Below are 19602 nucleotides of genomic sequence, written 5' to 3'. Positions count from 1 at the left end.
TAAAAGCTAAATCCGCTGAGAAATTAAATCCCAAAAAATAATTAAGTTTACTTAAAAATTAAAAAAAAAATAACTCAAATCATAGGCACTAGAATCAAACAGACAGCTGCCTGAAGAACCTTTCTACCAAAGGCTGCTTCCGAAGAAGCAAACACAACAAAATGGTAAAATTTAGAAAATGTATGCAAAGAAGACCAAGTTGCTTCTTTGCAGATTTGATCAACTGAAGCTTCATTCTTGAAAACCCAAGATGTGGCGACTAATCTAGTAGAATGAGCTGTAATACGCTGAGGCAGAAACTGCCCCGCCTCCAAATAGGCTTTGTGAATCAAAAGTTTCAACAAAGATGCCAGAGAAATGGCAGCGGCTTTCTGACCTTTCCTGGAACCAGAAACAATAACAAATAGACTAGAAGTATTTCTAAAATATTTAGTAGCCTCAACATAATATTTCAAAGCTCTCACCACATCCAAAAAATGTAAAGACCTTTCAAGAGTATTATTAGGATTAGGACACAAGGAAGTAACAATAATTTAGTATAGGGTGTGTACAAAGCTCATAATGAAAGGCCAAGGTGGCTGATGGATGTGGTGAAAATAGGAAAAAGAGAAACTAGCAAATACGGGTATTATAGCTAACAGTAAGGTTTGAACTACCCGGGCAAGAGAGATGTGTCTTTGTAAATATTTTAATTGCAGTCACACAATAAAATACAGTTCAGTAAATAACCAAGGGGTTATGAACGATAAAACATATAGCAAAAAAAAATAAAAAATCACAGTTGAATAAAAACACACAGAAAATAACAATTATGTACTCTAAAATTAAGTGTGAAATCATGGATCCATGATTATAAAATATCAGATGAATGACCGATAATAGTAGCGTGCTCAGTTAGTGGATCTCACTTAAACTCTGGAACAAAAATGTGGATGCTACAATGAGTGTACAGACTTGTATATGATGCAAATGTCGATATGACTAAGATGTGGATGTTGGCCAAAATGCATTAAAGGGGCCCTGGTGGAGCAGGGAGAAGAGAATGGAATCAGATAGGGCTGGTGAAGTGAGCTCAATAGAGTGGTGATGTATCAATTTGATGTGGGCCATCAATCGATAGGAGAAGGGATGTTGAGTCGGTGTTGAATCAACAATACCAAATTGGACAATTTCAAATTCAAAAATTCATACAACTTAAATAGCATACAATTTTAAAAAAGTTAAAAAACAAAATATCAAAAATGAAAAAATGCACGTGCAACGTGTGTGTAAACCCAAAAGTGTTGGTGTTAAAGCTCAAGTGAGGGCTTGAAAAATAAAAAATGAAAACAAAACCAAATCCGTGTAAAAACTCCATTATAGATGGTCAATAGTAAAGGTAGAAACTCCAATAAATATGAATAGTGATAAACTAACTTGTGATTTGATAGAAGTGATCCTCAGGTGGGTCCTGGTGGTTCTCTAAATTGATCCTAGTGTTCTTTATATCATCCAATGTCCTCCTGAATGTACCTGTACATTTTAAAACAATAGTGTAGATTGTACAGATACAGAGGGGGATAATGAAAATATGCTTACCAGCTCTTGTCAGCGCGTTTCGGACACAATATAGGCCTTTATCAAGACTGGTATTACTTAGTGGCTGGTAGCTTTAAATACTGAGTTTGATGCTAATTAGCATAGTATGGGCGCCTGCTTAAACGGATATTTCAAAACTGGAAACAGATGGATCGTCAAGGTGTCATAGCACCTAACTGTGTATATCCCAAATTCTGTTAATTACATTTGCTCAATGGATTAGGATTCATCCTTATATGTGTATAGAGAGCTGGGTGATCTACGCTGTACCGTATCAGCTTAATCTGTGTAAAGAGTATGATACGATTTAGTCTCAGGTGTTTTGATATCTCAACCAATCAAAATCGAGTGCAAGCACACCCCGATATTACTCGTTTGTAATCGGCGGAGGTGACTTGGCTTTTCGAGTGTCCCACTGGATATAGACATCTCAATCGCAAAGTTTCTGACATCTGATGCAGGCAGCGTTTGTTTATCAAGCCATGTGTGTATCACATCAGCCAATCCAGATGGAGTATGCACTGTCAACGTAAATCCTTGATCGGGAATTTGTTATAATTCGCTGTCTGCTTTTTGGATCTATGTGACAATGTCCCTATAATGTTTACCTACCATTCGGGTTGAAAATCCACTAGGAGATTATTTAGGAATGTGTTGGGGCATGTATCAGAAATGTTGATCGATCAGATCCAAACGTTATATCAAATAACAGGCTATGTAACCGCGAGCTCTATCGCAATGAGCTCTAAGACATTAAGAGTGACTAACGGCAAGTGAAATAAAATATATCAAATTGGTCTGGTGTAATTCAGAATGATCAGTGGGGTTAGTTCTCAAATATACCTTCAGAAGCGACATGTGTGGGCATTTCTATACAATGGGATCAGATGTTTAACTAGATGTCAGCTATAATCGGCTGACCGGGAGACAAAAAATAGTATATATATTAATAATACAGAATAGACACCAGTGCTAACAGGCGCTGAGTGTTTTATCCTGCAGGGGATCCTGCAAAGTCAAAATAGACGTTCCTATTGGACTGTTTACATCCAAAAGGCCTCAACAACAAAGAAGATCTTGCTCACCTTGTAAATATATAGTCATCCGTAGGTGGACACTGAATGTCTAAGAAGCTCCAGTTCACATGTTTAATCTTACTAGTCCTCTGGAGGCACCTTTGACCCTCTTTTCCCATGGATGGAAATAAAATTCCCAGTCTTATCTAAAGTTCTCCTAGACCCAGACTAAACATTTAGACAAACATATCAACATAGACGAGACCAGAAAAAGTCTACTTCTTACAGTTCTCTTTCACTCCCCATAGTGCTATCTTACCTCTCACAATTCACCTTATAGAAGACTATATAGCTCTCCCATTCCCAAACAACAATAACATTTCACCTCTATTTGAATAACTATAGCTCTATAGTAGACACTTCCCCTATACTAACTCCCTTTGAGTAATTCCTGACATCAACTGTTGATAAATGAAGTTAGATGAGTCACTAAGACCTCGCTAGATTGTACCATCTAGAGCAGTTGAGGATCAGATAAAGGGTTAATCAAACATGGCGAGTCCCTCTTCCCTACACTCTACATATATACATCCAGGATGATATACAAGACATCCAGCTACTAGGATAGGTCCCCTTATGACATTCGATACATCAGGCTGCTAGAATAGGTCCCTCTTCTCTTATTAATGAGGTGTGTATGTTGATGCAGTCTCTTCCATCTAACACACCTCCAACACAACTATTAGACAAATTAGATAAATTAGATAAGCAAGTTGTGATATATTCTCACTAACGCTATCTTAATCAGTTGAAACCGATATCCGTAGATGGATATAAGCTAGATGATTACTGGCCCTTCTATTTAGATTCAACATACGATCTGATACAGGCACTTAAACTGAAGGTAAACTTTGATGAATGAAAGCCCGTTTTTTTAAAATACTATTAAAAACAGGGGCACTATAGAAAGCATCCGTTTTGATTAAAAACTTACCTTTGTTTTTTTTCACAGCCAGAGCAGCTTCCCACACCCAAAGATTCTCTCTTCACACGTCATCAATGACTAATCCAGCTTCCTCCAATCACGGGATGGTCTCAGGCAATGACTACCCTGGGGGAAAAGCCGTGATTGGAGGAAGCTGGATTAGTCATTGCTGACGTGTGAAGAGAGGATCTCCGCGTTGGGGAAGCTGCTCTGGCTGTGCAAAGAAGAGAGGTAAGTTTTTAATCAAAACGGCTACTTTGTAAACTTTGATGAATGAAAGTGCCCCTGTTTTTAATAGTATTTTTAAAAAACGGGCTTTCATTCATCAAAGTTTACCTTCACTTTATCCTACAGGACAAGATAGATGCTGTTCACATATGAAAAATTCCTTTTTTAACTTCCCCTTTTGCATACCAAGACATCGAGCGTCATAATGTAAAACCAAGTTGTAATAAACAGCCATCAAAGAAAGGCGATCCTCATTCTCTTTTAGTCTTTTAAAATAAATTACACCAGCGGTTTTATAAAACTATAACACATGTAAGATAAAGAAAGATCCTCCTCTTCCCTCAGTTGCACTCGTTATAAATACAACTAACCACTGGCAATAAGTGGTCTATCTATATAATACATTGAAAATAACGACCCATCTTTACTACCCCGAGATGCCAGCGGTAATAAATTGACCATAAGCGGTATCCTCGCAGGATAAAACACTCTGCACCTGTTAGCACTGGTGTCTATTCTGCATTATTAATATATATATACTATTTTTTGTCTCCCGGTCAGCCGATTATAGCTGACATCTAGTTAAACATCTGATCCCATTGTATAGAAATGCCCACACATGTCGCTTCTGAAGGTATATTTGAGAACTAACCCCACTGATCATTCTGAGCTACACCAGACCAATTTGATATATTTTTTATTTCACTTGCCGTTAGTCACTCTAATGTCTTAGAGCTCATTGCGATAGGGCTCGCAGTTACATAACCTGTTATTTGATATAACGTTTGGATCTGATCGATCAACATTTCTGATACATGCCCCAACACATTCCTAAATAATCTCCTAGTGGATTTTCAACTTGAATGGTAGGTAAACATTAAACGTCACATAGATCCAAAAAGCAGACAGCGAATTATAACCAATCCTGATCGAGGCTTTACGCTGACAGTGCATACTCCATCTGGATTGGCTGATGTGATACACACATGGCTTGATAAACAAACGCTGCCTGCATCAGATGTCAGAAACTTGACGATTGAGATGTCTATATCCAATTGGACACTCGAACAGCCAAGTCACCTCAGCCAATTACAAAAGAGTAATATTGGGGTGTGCTCGCACTCGATTTTCATTGGATGAGATATCAAAACATCTGAGACTAGATCGATTGGTGGCCCACATAGGGTTGCCACCTCGGCCATGTTTTCGTGGACACTTATGAGTTACAAATGCTGCAGGGTGGAACATGAATGCTGCAGTCCAGGGTTGCTATTTTTGTGCTGTCCAGCAGCACAATGCAGGTTTCTCTCTGCACACCCTGCAACATGTGTAACTCATAAGTGTCCAGGAAAACATGGCCGAGGTGGCAACCCTAGCCCCACATCCAATTGATACATCACCACTCTATTGAGCTCACTTCACCAGCCCTATCTGATTCCATTCTCTCCTCCCTGCTCCACCAGGGCCCCTTTAATGCATTTTGGCCAACATCCACATCTTATTCATATCGACATTTGCATCATATACAAGTCTGTACACTCATTGTAGCATCCACATTTTTGTTCCAGAGTTTAAGTGAGATCCACTAACTGAGCACGCTACTATTATCGGTCATTCATCTGATATTTTATAATCATGGATCCATGATTTCACACTTAATTTTAGAGTACATTATTGTTATTTGCTATGTGTTTTTATTCAACTGTGATTTTATTATTTATCGCTATATGTTTCATCATCGTTCATAACCCTTTGGTTATTTACTGAACTGTATTTTATTGTGTGACTGCAATTAAAATATTTACAAAGACACATCTCTTTTGTCCGGCAAGTTCAAACCTTACAGTTAGCTATATTACCCGTATTTGCTAGTTTCTCTTTCTCCTATTATCACCACATCCATCAGCCACTTCGGCCTTTCTTTAGGCAATTTGTACACACCCTATACTAATGACTTCCCCTTTGGCCAGCTAGGAGGCTCTTTGTCAAAAGTAAGAGGTACTAGACCCTGGCGCTTAGTCTGAATCTCAAGTAACAATTTCCCTATTGATGTAGGGAAAAATTCACAACCTTTGGCAAAAATGTAAATGAAGTCCGCAAAACAGCTTTATCTTAATAGAAAATAAGATAATGAGACTCACAAGAGAGCAGAAGAGATAGCCAAAAGAAATAAAACTTTCCAAAAAAGTAGTTTAATATCCAAAGAATGCATAGGCTCAAAAAGAAGAAACCTGCAAAATCTTTAAAACCAAATTAAGACTCCAAGGAGGAGAAATTGATTAAATAACAGGCTAGATACGAATCAAAGCCTGAACAAAACAGTGAATATCAGGAAGCTCAGCAATCGTTCTATGAAATAAGACTGAAAGGACAAATTTTTGATCTTTATAAGTATTTGCAGACAAACCGTTAACCAGACCATCCTAAAGAAACTGTAAAATCCTAGGAATTCTAAATGAATGCCAAGAATAATCATGAGTGAACACCAAGAAATATAGGTTTTTCAAACCCTATGATAAATCGTACTTGAACAGACTTACGAGCCTGTATCATAGTGTTAATTACTGAGTCAGAGAAACGTCTATGACTAAGAACTAAGCGTTCAATTTCCATGCCTTCAAATTTAGAGATTTGAGATCTTGATGCAAAACTGGGCCTTGAGACAGGTGGTCTGGTCTTATAGGAAGTGACCAAGGCTGGCAACTGGACATTTGGACAAGGTTCGCATACCAGAACCTGTGAGGCTATGCTGGTGCTATCAGAAACACATAAGATTGTTCCATTATGATCTTTGAGATCACTCCTAGAGGTGAACAAATGTAAGCAGGTTGGTAAAACCATGGAACTGCTAGAGCATTCATCATTTCCGCCTGAGGATCCCTGGACCTGGAGAGGTATCTGGGAAGTTTCTTATTTAGACGAGAGGCCATCAGATCCATGTCTGGAGGACCCCACATCTGCACAATCTGATAGAACACATCTGGATGGAGAAACTACTCCCCGGATGTAGAATCTGACGACTGAGATAATCCGCTTCCAAATTGTCTACACCTGGTACAGGTATACCTCGCTCATACAGCGGGTTAGGGACCGGAGCCCTGCTGTAAAGTGAAAACCACCTTAAAGTGAAACAAAGCAGATTTAGCTTTCTTTTCACTTGCCAGTGTGTTTAAAAACTTGAAAACATGTTTGAACTAACATATATTAGGGGTGCAATAGTGCTACGTTTAGTTTAACACTAGCACAGCACAGTATTCAATTATTATTCAATAAATACGGTATCTGTAAAATAGTTACAATTACTATAGTAAAATTTGCCAGACTATAACATTGAGACACAGATTGCACTGTAATGCTGTAAACAAAATGGTGCCAGTCACTTTTCTCGCTATCTCAAGATGATTACAACACTGTTTCAAAATCCTTGGAGGTTGAACTTGAGCTCCACAAAGCACTGTATTAGCGAAGCTCTGTAAAGTGAAGTGCTGTAAAGTTAGGTATACCTGTATATAAATCGCAGTGATTAGACAAGAATTGGATTCCGCCTATGAAAGTATTAAAACATAATTTATGCTTACCTGATAAATTCCTTTCTCCTGTAGTGTAGTCAGTCCACGGGTCATCATTACTTATGGGATATTAACTCCTCCCCAACAGGAAGTGCAAGAGGATCACCCAAGCAGAGCTGTTATATAGCTCCTCCCCTCTACGTCACACCCAGTCATTCGACCAAGAACCAAACGAGAAAGGAGAAACTATAGGGTGCAGTGGAGACTGGAGTATAATTTAAAAATTTAGACCTGCCTCAAAAAAACAGGGCGGGTCGTGGACTGACTACACTACAGGAGAAAGGAATTTATCAGATAAGCATAAATTATGTTTTCTCCTGTTAAGTGTAGTCAGTCCACGGGTCATCATTACTTATGGGATACCAATACCAAAGCTAAGTACACGGATGACGGGAGGGACAGGCAGGATCTCTATACGGAAGGAACCACTGCCTGAAGAACCTTTCTCCCAAAAACAGCCTCCGAAGAAGCAAAAGTGTCAAATTTGTAAAATTTGAAAAAAGTATGAAGAGAAGACCAAGTTGCAGCCTTGCAAATCTGTTCAACAGAGGCCTCGTTCTTAAAGGCCCAAGTGGAAGCCACAGCTCTAGTAGAATGAGCTGTAATCCTTTCAGGAGGTTGCTGTCCAGCAGTCTCATAAGCTAAACGTATTATGCTACAAAGCCAAAAGGATAGAGAGGTAGCAGATGCTTTTTGACCTCTCCTCTGTCCAGAATAAACGACAAACAGGGAAGAAGTTTGTCGAAAATCTTTAGTTGCCTGTAAATGTAAATAAAATTTCAGGGCACGGACTACATCTAGATTGTGCAGAAGTCGTTCCTTCTTTGAAGAAGGGTTAGGACACAATGATGGAACAACAATCTCTTGATTGATATTCTTGTTAGTGACTACCTTAGGTAAGAACCCAGGTTTAGTACGCAGAACTACCTTATCTGAATGAAAAATCAGATACGGAGAATCACAATGTAAGGCTGATAATTCAGAGACTCTACGAGCCGAGGAAATAGCCATTAAAAACAGAACTTTCCAAGATAACAGCTTGATATCAATGGAGTGAAGGGGTTCAAACGGAACACCCTGTAAAACGTTAAGAACTAAGTTTAAGCTCCACAGCGGAGCAACAGATTTAAACACAGGCTTAATCCTGGCCAAAGCCTGACAAAAAGCCTGAACGTCTGGAACTTCTGACAGACGCTTGTGTAAAAGGATGGACAGAGCTGAGATCTGTCCCTTTAACGAACTAGCAGATAAACCCTTTTCTAAACCTTCTTGTAGAAAAGACAATATCCTAGGAATCCTAACCTTACTCCATGAGTAACCCTTGGATTCGCACCAGTGTAAGTATTTACGCCATATCTTATGGTAAATTTTCCTGGTAACAGGTTTCCTAGCCTGTATTAAGGTATCAATTATTGGCTCTGAAAATCCACGCTTTGATAAAATTAAGCGTTCAATTTCCATGCAGTCAGCTTCAGAGAAATTAGATTTTGATGTTTGAAAGGACCCTGAATTAGAAGGTCCTGTCTCAGAGGCAGAGACCAAGGTGGACAGGATGACATGTCCACTAGATCTGCATACCAGGTCCTGCGTGGCCACGCAGGCGCTATTAGAATCACTGATGCTTTCTCCTGTTTGATCCTTGCAATCAAACGAGGAAGCATCGGGAAGGGTGGAAACACATAAGCCATCCTGAAGGTCCAAGGTGCTGTCAAGGCATCTATCAGGACCGCTCCCGGGTCCCTGGACCTGGACCCGTAACGAGGAAGCTTGGCGTTCCGGCGAGACGCCATGAGATCCATATCTGGTTTGCCCCAACGTCGAAGTATTTGGGCAAAGACCTCCGGATGAAGTTCCCACTCCCCCGGATGAAAAGTCTGGCGACTTAGGAAATCCGCCTCCCAGTTGTCCACTCCTGGGATGTGGATCGCTGACAGGTGGCAAGAGTGAGACTCTGCCCAGCGAATTATCTTTGATACTTCCATCATCGCTAGGGAACTTCTTGTCCCTCCCTGATGGTTGATGTAAGCCACAGTCGTGATGTTGTCCGACTGAAACCTGATAAACCTCAGAGTTGCTAACTGAGGCCAAGCCAGTAGGGCATTGAGAACTGCTCTCAATTCCAGAATGTTTATTGGAAGGAGACTCTCCTCTTGAGTCCATGATCCCTGAGCCTTCAGGGAATTCCAGACAGCGCCCCAACCTAGAAGGCTGGCGTCTGTTACAATTGTCCAGTCTGGCCTGCTGAAGGGCATCCCCCTGGACAGATGTGGCCGAGAAAGCCACCATAGAAGAGAATCTCTGGTCTCCTGATCCAGATTCAGCGTAGGGGACAAATCTGAGTAATCCCCATTCCACTGACTTAGCATGCACAATTGCAGCGGTCTGAGGTGCAGGCGTGCAAAAGGAACTATGTCCATTGCCGCTACCATTAAGCCGATTACCTCCATGCATTGAGCCACTGACGGGTGTTGAATGGAATGAAGGGCACGGCAAGCATTTAGAAGCTTTGTTAACCTGTCCTCTGTCAGGTAAATTTTCATTTCTACAGAATCTATAAGAGTCCCCAAGAAGGGAACTCTTGTGAGTGGTAAGAGAGAACTCTTCTCCTCGTTTACTTTCCACCCATGTGATCTCAGAAATGCCAGTACTAACTCTGTATGAGACTTGGCAGTTTGAAAGCTTGACGCTTGTATCAGAATGTCGTCTAGGTACGGAGCTACCGAAATTCCTCGCGGTCTTAGTACCGCCAGAAGAGAGCCCAGAACCTTTGTAAAGATTCTTGGAGCCGTAGCCAACCCGAAGGGAAGAGCTACAAACTGGTAATGTTTGTCTAGGAAGGCAAACCTTAGATACCGGTAATGTTCTCTGTGAATCGGTATGTGAAGGTAAGCATCCTTTAAATCCACTGTGGTCATGTACTGACCTCTTTGGATCATGGGTAAGATTGTCCGAATAGTTTCCATCTTGAATGATGGAACTCTTAGGAATTTGTTTAGGATCTTTAAATCCAATATTGGTCTGAAGGTTCCCTCTTTTTTGGGAACCACAAACAGGTTTGAGTAAAACCCTTGTCCGTGTTCCGACCGCGGAACTGGATGGATCACTCCCATTAGTAAAAGGTCTTGTACACAGCGTAGAAACGCCTCCTTCTTTATCTGGTTTGTTGACAACCTTGAAAGGTGAAATCTCCCTTGTGGAGGAGAAGCTTTGAAGTCCAGAAGATATCCCTGAGATATGATCTCCAACGCCCAGGGATCCTGGACATCTCTTGCCCAAGCCTGGGCGAAGAGAGAGAGTCTGCCCCCCACTAGATCCGTTACCGGATCGGGGGCCCTCACTTCATGCTGTCTTAGGGGCAGCAGCAGGCTTTCTGGCCTGCTTGCCCTTGTTGCAGGCCTGGTTAGGTTTCCAACCTTGTCTGTAGCGAGCAACAGCTCCTTCCTGTTTTGGAGCAGAGGAAGTTGAAGCTGCTCCTGCCTTGAAATTACGAAAGGCACGAAAATTAGACTGTCTAGCCCTGGGTTTGGCTCTGTCTTGAGGCAGGGCATGGCCTTTACCTCCCGTAATATCAGCGATGATTTCTTTCAAACCGGGCCCGAATAAAGTCTGCCCCTTGAAAGGTATGTTAAGTAGTTTCGATTTAGAAGTTACATCAGCTGACCAGGATTTTAGCCACAGCGCTCTGCGTGCCTGAATGGCGAATCCGGAATTCTTAGCCGTAAGTTTAGTTAAATGTACTACGGCATCAGAAATAAATGAATTAGCTAGCTTAAGGGTTTTAAGCTTAAGTGAAATCTCATCTAATGTTGCTGAGTCAAGGGTGTCTTCCAGAGACTCAAACCAAAATGCTGCCGCAGCCGTGACAGGCGCAATGCATGCAAGGGGTTGTAATATAAAACCTTGTTGAACAAACATTTTCTTAAGGTAACCCTCTAACTTTTTATCCATTGGATCTGAAAAAGCACAGCTATCCTCCACCGGGATAGTGGTACGCTTAGCTAAAGTAGAAACTGCTCCCTCCACCTTAGGGACCGTTTGCCATAAGTCCCGTGTGGTGGCGTCTATTGGAAACATTTTTCTGAATATAGGAGGGGGTGAGAAAGGCACACCGGGTCTGTCCCACTCCTTAGTAATAATTTTAGTAAGTCTCTTAGGTATAGGAAAAACGTCAGTACTCGTCGGTACCGCAAAATATTTATCCAACCTACACATTTTCTCTGGGATTGCAACTGTGTTACAATCATTCAGAGCCGCTAACACCTCCCCTAGCAATACACGGAGGTTTTCCAGCTTAAACTTAAAATTTGAAATGTCTGAATCCAATTTATTTGGATCAGATCCGTCACCCGCAGAATGAAGCTCTCCGTCCTCATGCTCTGCATATTGTGACGCAGTATCAGACATGGCCCTAGCATTATCAGTATACTCTGTTCTCATCCCAGAGTGATCTTGTTTACCTCTAAGTTCTGGCAATTTAGACAAAACCTCAGTCATAACATTAGCCATGTCTTGTAAAGTGATTTGTAATGGCCGCCCTGATGTACTTGGCGTTACAATATCCCGCACCTCCTGAGCGGGAGATGCAGGTACTGACACGTGAGGCAAGTTAGTCGGCATAACTTCCCCCTCGTTGTCTGGTGAATGTTGCTTAACATGTACAGATTGACTTTTATTTAAAGTAGCATCAATGCAATTAGTACATAAATTTCTATTGGGCTCCACCTTGGCTTTTGAACATATTGCACAAAGAGATTCCTCTGTGTCAGACATGTTTAAACAAACTAGCAATTAGACTAGCAAGCTTGGAAATACTTTTCAACTAAATTTACAAGCAATATGTAAAAACGTTACTGTGCCTTTAAGAAGCACACAAAAACTGTCACAGTTGAATAACAATGAACCGGATTAGTTATATAAACCAAATTTAGCAAAGGATTGCACACATTAGCAATGGATGATTAACCCTTAATGTCAGAAAAAAACGTATAACAATTGACAATATAAGCGTTTTTATCACAGTCAAGCACAGTCTCACAGGTCTGCTGTGAGTGATTACCTCCCTCAAAACTAGTTTTGAAGACCCCTGAGCTCTGTGGAGACGTCCTGGATCATGCAGGGAGAAAAAGACAGACTGTGACTGAATTTCTGATGCGTAGTAAAAGCGCCAAAATAGGCCCCTCCCACTCACACTACAACAGTGAGGGAAGCTCAGTAAACTGTTTTAATTTAAAACAACGACAGCCATGTGGAAAATAAAGCCCAAAACAATTTTCACCAAGTACCTCAGATAATTAAACGATTTAACATGCCAGTAAACGTTTAAAATCTAATATATGCAATGTCATTAAAAAGCCTGCTGCTAGTCGCTCACACTGCAAGTTAGGCTAAAAGTTATATGCATACAGTATTTTCCCAGTGAAGTGCCATTCCCCAGAAATACTTAAGTGTTAACATATATACATGTCAGCCAGATACCAGTTGCTACTACTGCATTTAAGGCTGTACTTACATTATATCGGTATTAGCAGTATTTTCAAAGTCAATTCCATTCCTTAGAAAATAATATACTGCAACATACCTGTCCCCTGATCTGAAGTTACCTTACTCCTCAGAATGGCCGAGAACAGCAAACGGATCTTAGTTACGTCCGCTAAGATCATATACAAAAAACTCAGGTAGATTCTTCTTCAAATTCTGCCTGAGAAGGAAACAACACACTCCGGTGTCGTTTAAAATAACAAACTTTTGATTGAAGATATAAAAAACTAAGTTTAATCACCACAGTCCTCTCACACATCCTATCTATTAGTTGGGTGCAAGAGAATGACTGGGTGTGACGTAGAGGGGAGGAGCTATATAACAGCTCTGCTTGGGTGATCCTCTTGCACTTCCTGTTGGGGAGGAGTTAATATCCCATAAGTAATGATGACCCGTGGACTGACTACACTTAACAGGAGAAAGATACTACTTTTATTGCTAGGGGACTGCGAGCCCTCCCTTGATGATTGACATATGCCACTGTTGTGACATTGTCTGTTTGAAACCGAATATACGATTCTCTCTTTAATAGAGGCCAAGCCTGAAAAGCTCTGAAAATAGCACAGAGTTCTAAGATATAGATTGATAACCTCGCCTCTTGAGGATTCCAAACTACTTGTGCTGTCAGAGACACCCCCCCCAACCTGAGAGATGTGCATCTGTTGTGATCACAGTCCAGGTAGGACAAACAAAGGAGGCCCTTTAAACAATAAGGTGATGGTATAACCACCAAATCAGAGAGAGTGGAGAGTTGGGATTTAAGTATATCGGTTGTGATAACCGAGTATAATCCCTGCACCATTGGTGCCACATGCAAAACTGTAGAGGTCTCATAAGAAAACAAGTAAAAAGGATGACGTCCAATGCTGCAATCATGAGACCTAAAACTTCAATACAGAATTTAGACAATTATTCACTTTATCATCAGGAGATTTAGACTTCTCAATACCCAAAGTAAACAAAACTTCCTATAAGAACAAATATATTCCTTCTTAAATAAAAAATAAGATTTTTTTTATATCAGTCTCTGACATGGCATCCTCTGAATCAGAGGAGACCCCATCAGTAGAGGATACGTCAGTATGCTGAAGGTCAGAACTTAATTCACGTTTAGGAAAATGATGTAAAAATATTTTACATTTATTTGAAGTCAAAATAGCAGTCATTGCCTTCTCTATAGCTGTAGCAATACAATCTTACATTTCTGCAGTAATGCTATGTACATTTAGACTGAAATGGAATAACATATATATGTTACACACATATATATACACACATATATATACACATACATATATATATATATATATATATATATATATATATATATATATATATATATACACACACACACACACACACATATACATATATATATATATATATATATATATACACACACACACACACATATATGTGTGTGTATGTGTGCAACAAGCTTGAGAGAATGGGAAACAGAGTAAAAAAAGATATAAAAAAGAAAACTGATTCATAAAATACTGCAAGAAAGCCTCTAAGTGTTTACTGAGAACACTGAATGAGCTCGGGGCGGAGCTTATAACGGCAATTTTGGTGGGAACAAATTTTGGCAGGAAAATTAACATTTTTGGAGCAAAAAAAAAATGGCACACAACACGTCGCCCTATGACATAAATAGCATCACATGTGCGACATGCAAAGCTGTAGAGGATTTCCAATACACCTATCACTCTAAAATGCAGGTAAGAATTTTGATTGTATATACAAAAAAACAAAATGAACAAAAATAAAGCCTAATGGATACTTCTATTATAGCTGCATAAAATGTGATTCAACATTCCATGAGGCTAACATAATACTTAGCATCCTAATTTATAAATTATATTAAAAAAAATAAAAAAAAACGTGTATGTTTTACAGACTCAACCAACCTTGACAAATATTTAGCAACAAATAAAGCTGCTAAAAAAGAGCACTGAATTACTGACTCAAGGCATGTATACAAACAATATATAACATTACTTAAAAAGTGCCCAATCCATAGCGGAGTGTCTTATATAATAAAAGTATATACTTCCTGTGTAAGACACCCATCCACATATAGCAGACAGCCAAACCAGTACTGAAACATATCAGCAGAGGTAATGGCAGAGGAGTATAATGTCGATCTGTAAAGGGAGGCAGCAGATGAAACCCTGCGACCGATTTACAGAGAGCCTTAGAATAGATTTCCCATAGGTGAAAACATGGCGTCATCAGGCAATACTCCCTTTACATCCCTCAGACAAACACTGTACTTTGAGAGGAACTGGGCTTCAATATGATTAGAAGCGCCTATCACAGAAGAAAATAAAACAACTTACTTCACCACCTCCACGAGAGGCAAAGTTTGAAAAACCAAGGTATGAGTGAGGTGGGAGGTGTATTTATAGGCATTTTGAGGTTTGGGAAACTTTGCCCCCTCCTGGTAGTAATGTATATCCCATACGTCACTAGCTCATGGACTCTTGCCACTTACATGAAAGAAATAGAAAATTTAAATATTTCACCACCTACCTGGCACTGTTACAGTTCCATCTTGTTCCAATGATTCTGGGTTTATCCGTATGGCTGTCATGCTGTGATTGCTCAAATCTCTGTATAGCAAAAAACCCTGAAGAAGACAAAAGGCATGGGTCAATTGGAGGGGAAAAAAAACTCTTGCCTAAAATTAATTTCTAAAACGGATTTTCCTTACCTGAGCATAACCTAACCAAGATTTCTTCTCTCTCCTACTTTTAATACGGGACGTAGAATTATATATATGTCCCTGAAAAAAAAAGTGCAAAGAAGTGAAGGAACCAAATAATCAATTGCCATAGATTTTATATTCTAGCTTAGATCTCTCTACACATATACACAGATTCAAAGTTTGATAAAATTATAATATACTAACCAGTTTTACCCAATTTAAAAAGGTACTAATTTTATCAAGCTCTGAATTTAACCGTACTTAAACAACCACTGTCCTACAATCACCCTGATAGGTAGTTTAACACACACAAAAAAAATGTCAGACCATTTGAAACTATTACAGATATATTTAACTCAGAAGTTATAAAAGAAAAGGTTAAAGATTTTGAAACTAACATGAAGTGCCTGTTTCTGAACAACTCCTCTCTAGGAACAGACTTGTGAATACGGACAATTCCCATAGATCTAATGGTAAGCAGTAACATACTCCACAAGCATAGGGAATTATATAAGCACCATCATTTTGTTTCACTTATGTGTGGGTGCAACTTGGTATACACAAGTATATGCACATGTAGCCATTTGTATGGTACTGTAATATTCCCTGATGTATAGATATTTGTGAAGACTAATATTTTGTAGACGTATAACATGTTACCATACACTTTAAAGGGATAGTAAACCCAAATATTTTCTTTCGTGATTCAAATAGAGCATGCAATTTTAAGCAACTTTCTAATTTACTCCTATTATCAATTTTTATTAGTTCTCTTTGTATATTTTTTTTGAAAAAGCAGGAACGAAAGCTTTTGAGCCAGACTATTTTTGGTTCAGTACCCTGGATAGGGCTTGCCGCTTGGTGGATTCATTTAGCCATCCAATCAGCAAGCGCAACCCTGGTTCTCAACTTAAAATGGGCCGGCTCCAAAGCTTTTATTCCTGCTTTTTCAAAAAAGATACCAAGAGAACAAAGAAAATTTGATAATAGGAGTAAATTAGAAAGTTGCTTAAAATTGCATGCTCTATCTGAATCATGAAACAAAATATTTGGGTTTACTATCCCTTTAAGTGTACTTATGGCTCCTGCTTGCTTGTATTCTTCATTCTAACTATACTATTCTTATACTAACTATTGGCACCCTTCCATGTAGCTTTCACCTAAGACCCTCATTACTTTACAACACCCTTCCTCTCTGTGTACTCAGGCAGATATAGATATTAAACCGATACACACACACACAAACAGGCATGCAAAAGATTTTATAAATATTTTAAATACACTTATTACCCTCACTGTCCCACTGTAACCAGAACCAATTTTGTAAAGGCCATCTTTGCATAACAGATAAAGAAAGAAACCATCACTCTGAAGTAGGCACTGGTCATCTTCATCAAAATGAATTTCTTTCAGAGCCCACTTTTGCATCAAAGCAGCTTTTTTTATTCCATTTGTAAACCAATCCTGGATCTGAATTTTGCCCACCAAAACTGCCTGGACACTACGCTGCAGAGAGTTTAAAATGGTTGGCACCTGGTTAAAATGAAAGAAGAAAAAAAATGTATAAGTACACACATATAAGAAAGATTCTAATCCTAATAAATTTAGTGTTTCTTTTAACACTTCAATTGGATATGAAACAAAAAATACAAAAAAATGTTATATAATTTATAACATTTACAAGTTAAAAAGGCATTAAAAATGGACAGTCTACTCCAAAATGTTAATTGTTTAAAAGAAAGATAATCCCTTTACTACCCATAACCCAGTTTTGCATAACCAGCAGAGTTATATTAATATAACAATGTTATCTATATAGCACACATGAACTAGCAGAGATAAGAGGCAGTGTTGTGGCTTAGAGACAGCCCGAAATTTAGAGGTTTAAAGGTTATAAAGTATATTAATATAACAAAGGTCGGTTGTGCAAAGCTGGGGAATGAGTAGTAATGATGTTATCTTTTTAAAATTTCAGAGTAGACAGTCCCTTTAAAGGAACACTAAAGTCAAAATTAAACTTTCATGGGTTCAGTTAGAGTACAGTTTTAAACAAATTTCAAATTCACTACCATTATCAAAATATGCACAATCTCTTTATATGCACACTTTGAGGCACCAGCTACTACTGAGCATGTGCAAGAATTTACAGAATATACTATATGCATTTTGTGATTGGATGACGGCCGTCACATAATGCAGTGGGAAGAAAAATGAAATTAACTTTGAAATTTGTCCGAAAGAAAATCTACTACTCATTTGAAAATCAAACTAGGTGCTTTTGCATTGTGTTATTATGCATTTACTGAATAGGATATTCTACTGTGTTTAGCGGTCCTTTAATAGTAAATTAAAGACAGGGATAACACTAACCAAAATAAAGCTTTGCAAAAAAGATAGGTAAAATTTTAACAAAAGCACAAAAAAATATCAGTACCAAGGCTACTAAAATATTGTAAAAGAGCTAGTTTTTTTTCAGCTCCTAATAAAATTACCTGAACAGTTTGGCAAGCATGGCTGCCATTGTTAGTAAGAATAGCAGAAATAGCTTGTAATGTTTTTCCAGTTTCTCCCCATGCTACTACCATGCTGAAGAGGCAGGCACAGGATACTGCACTCAGCGATTGTCCAGTACTATCATTTGCTCCTGTACTGCGAACAGTTATTTCTAGGATAAGCTGGAGAAGAGATTCTGTGGACAAAACACCAAACATAAGGAATTGAGAGTAAAATTGAATATATTATTGCTATGTATTGCTAAAGTTTTCCACAAACCTAATTCAACTGTAAATATGAAACCATCTTAGTGTTTCTCTTTAGCAAGTTATATTGTATTGTGTGGGTTTTTCTCTTCTATAGTGAGTATGTAATACAATAACAAAATATCAGCCATGTTATGTTCAACATGAATCTGTTACTAAGGAAAGGGGGCAATTGCCTGGCATTGTATATTGTCCTACAATGTGTTGTATATTTGGATGCCCAGCACAATCAAATCACAGTACTAGGGTAGTCAAGACCTAAGCAGTGTATGTAATTGGGATGTCGGGAGGTACTAAAGATACTAGTGCTAAAGACAATGATACATGAAAGCAAATGTTCTTAAAACGACATGAAACCCAACATTTTTCTTTTGTGATTTAGAAAGAGCATAACATTTTTTTTTTTTTAAAAAAGTTTCAAGATTACTTCAATTATAAACTTTGCTTCATAGCTATAGTATTCTTTGTGAAAGAACATACCTAAGTAAGTAGTGTGCACATGTCAGTAAACACTGCAGCTATCTAGTGCCCTTGCAAATGTATAACATTGTTAAAAGTGTTCTTGCAATACTGCTGGCATATAGTACTTCAGACACATATAAGCTCCTCTATAGTCTATCCCACAGCTGTTCAACAAAAAAGGATTCTTCCAGAGCTTAACAAATTTCTTCAAAATCTATGAGCCAGCATAGCTTTTGAGTGCGTCTTTTTCAGGGAGACATGCTAAACTGCACAGCCGCAAATATCGCACTTGAAATCAAGTGACCTTAACTCACTCCCCACCCCTCCTCATGCTTGGTAGAGAGGATTTCTGGGAAGTATTAGAGAGAGGGCGTGGCCAGTGTTTCATATATATTTCCCAGCTTGGAGGCCTAGAAAAGATCCAGTCGCATAAGGCTAAACAGTTTAGCTGTGTCTGGTATCATGAAGTGGAAGGCACCCATGGGTGTCTTGGGGGCTCGAAACCAGGGCCTAATCTTAAGGTGCCGTTGGGCCCCTTTTCACCTGGATTTGCCAAGACCGGGCTTTTGTTTTTGTGTGTAAAATAGTCAAACTGCAGTCAGACATGAAGGATATAGAGGTTTTTGTTAAAGACACAAGTAAAGCCAGAAAAAACTGCTATTATATCATAAGTCACACGCCAGACTCAAATTTTCAGAATGATTATGGATATAAACACAATAGCTCTATGGTGCAAAGTCTAAAGCATAGGAAAATT

The 19602-nt window shown here is 39.0% G+C and overlaps 1 protein-coding gene across 1 annotated transcript in view; it reads right to left on the bottom strand.

The window, feature by feature from the left end:
* Nucleotides 1-19602, bottom strand: part of MYCBP2 (MYC binding protein 2) — a gene marked incomplete in the record, with an annotated part of 1460675 nt that overhangs the window by 1228968 nt on the left and 212105 nt on the right. The window contains 4 exon segments of the mRNA XM_053707907.1: nt 15450-15546; nt 15631-15702; nt 16915-17157; nt 18117-18313. Coding sequence (XP_053563882.1) covers nt 15450-15546; nt 15631-15702; nt 16915-17157; nt 18117-18313 — 609 coding nt within the window.

The sequence above is a fragment of the Bombina bombina genome, chromosome 3, assembly GCF_027579735.1.
Source record: "Bombina bombina isolate aBomBom1 chromosome 3, aBomBom1.pri, whole genome shotgun sequence".
NCBI lineage: Eukaryota > Metazoa > Chordata > Amphibia > Anura > Bombinatoridae > Bombina > Bombina bombina.
Note: the sequence above shows the minus strand (reverse complement) of the source record. Positions and strands in the feature narration are given on the sequence as shown.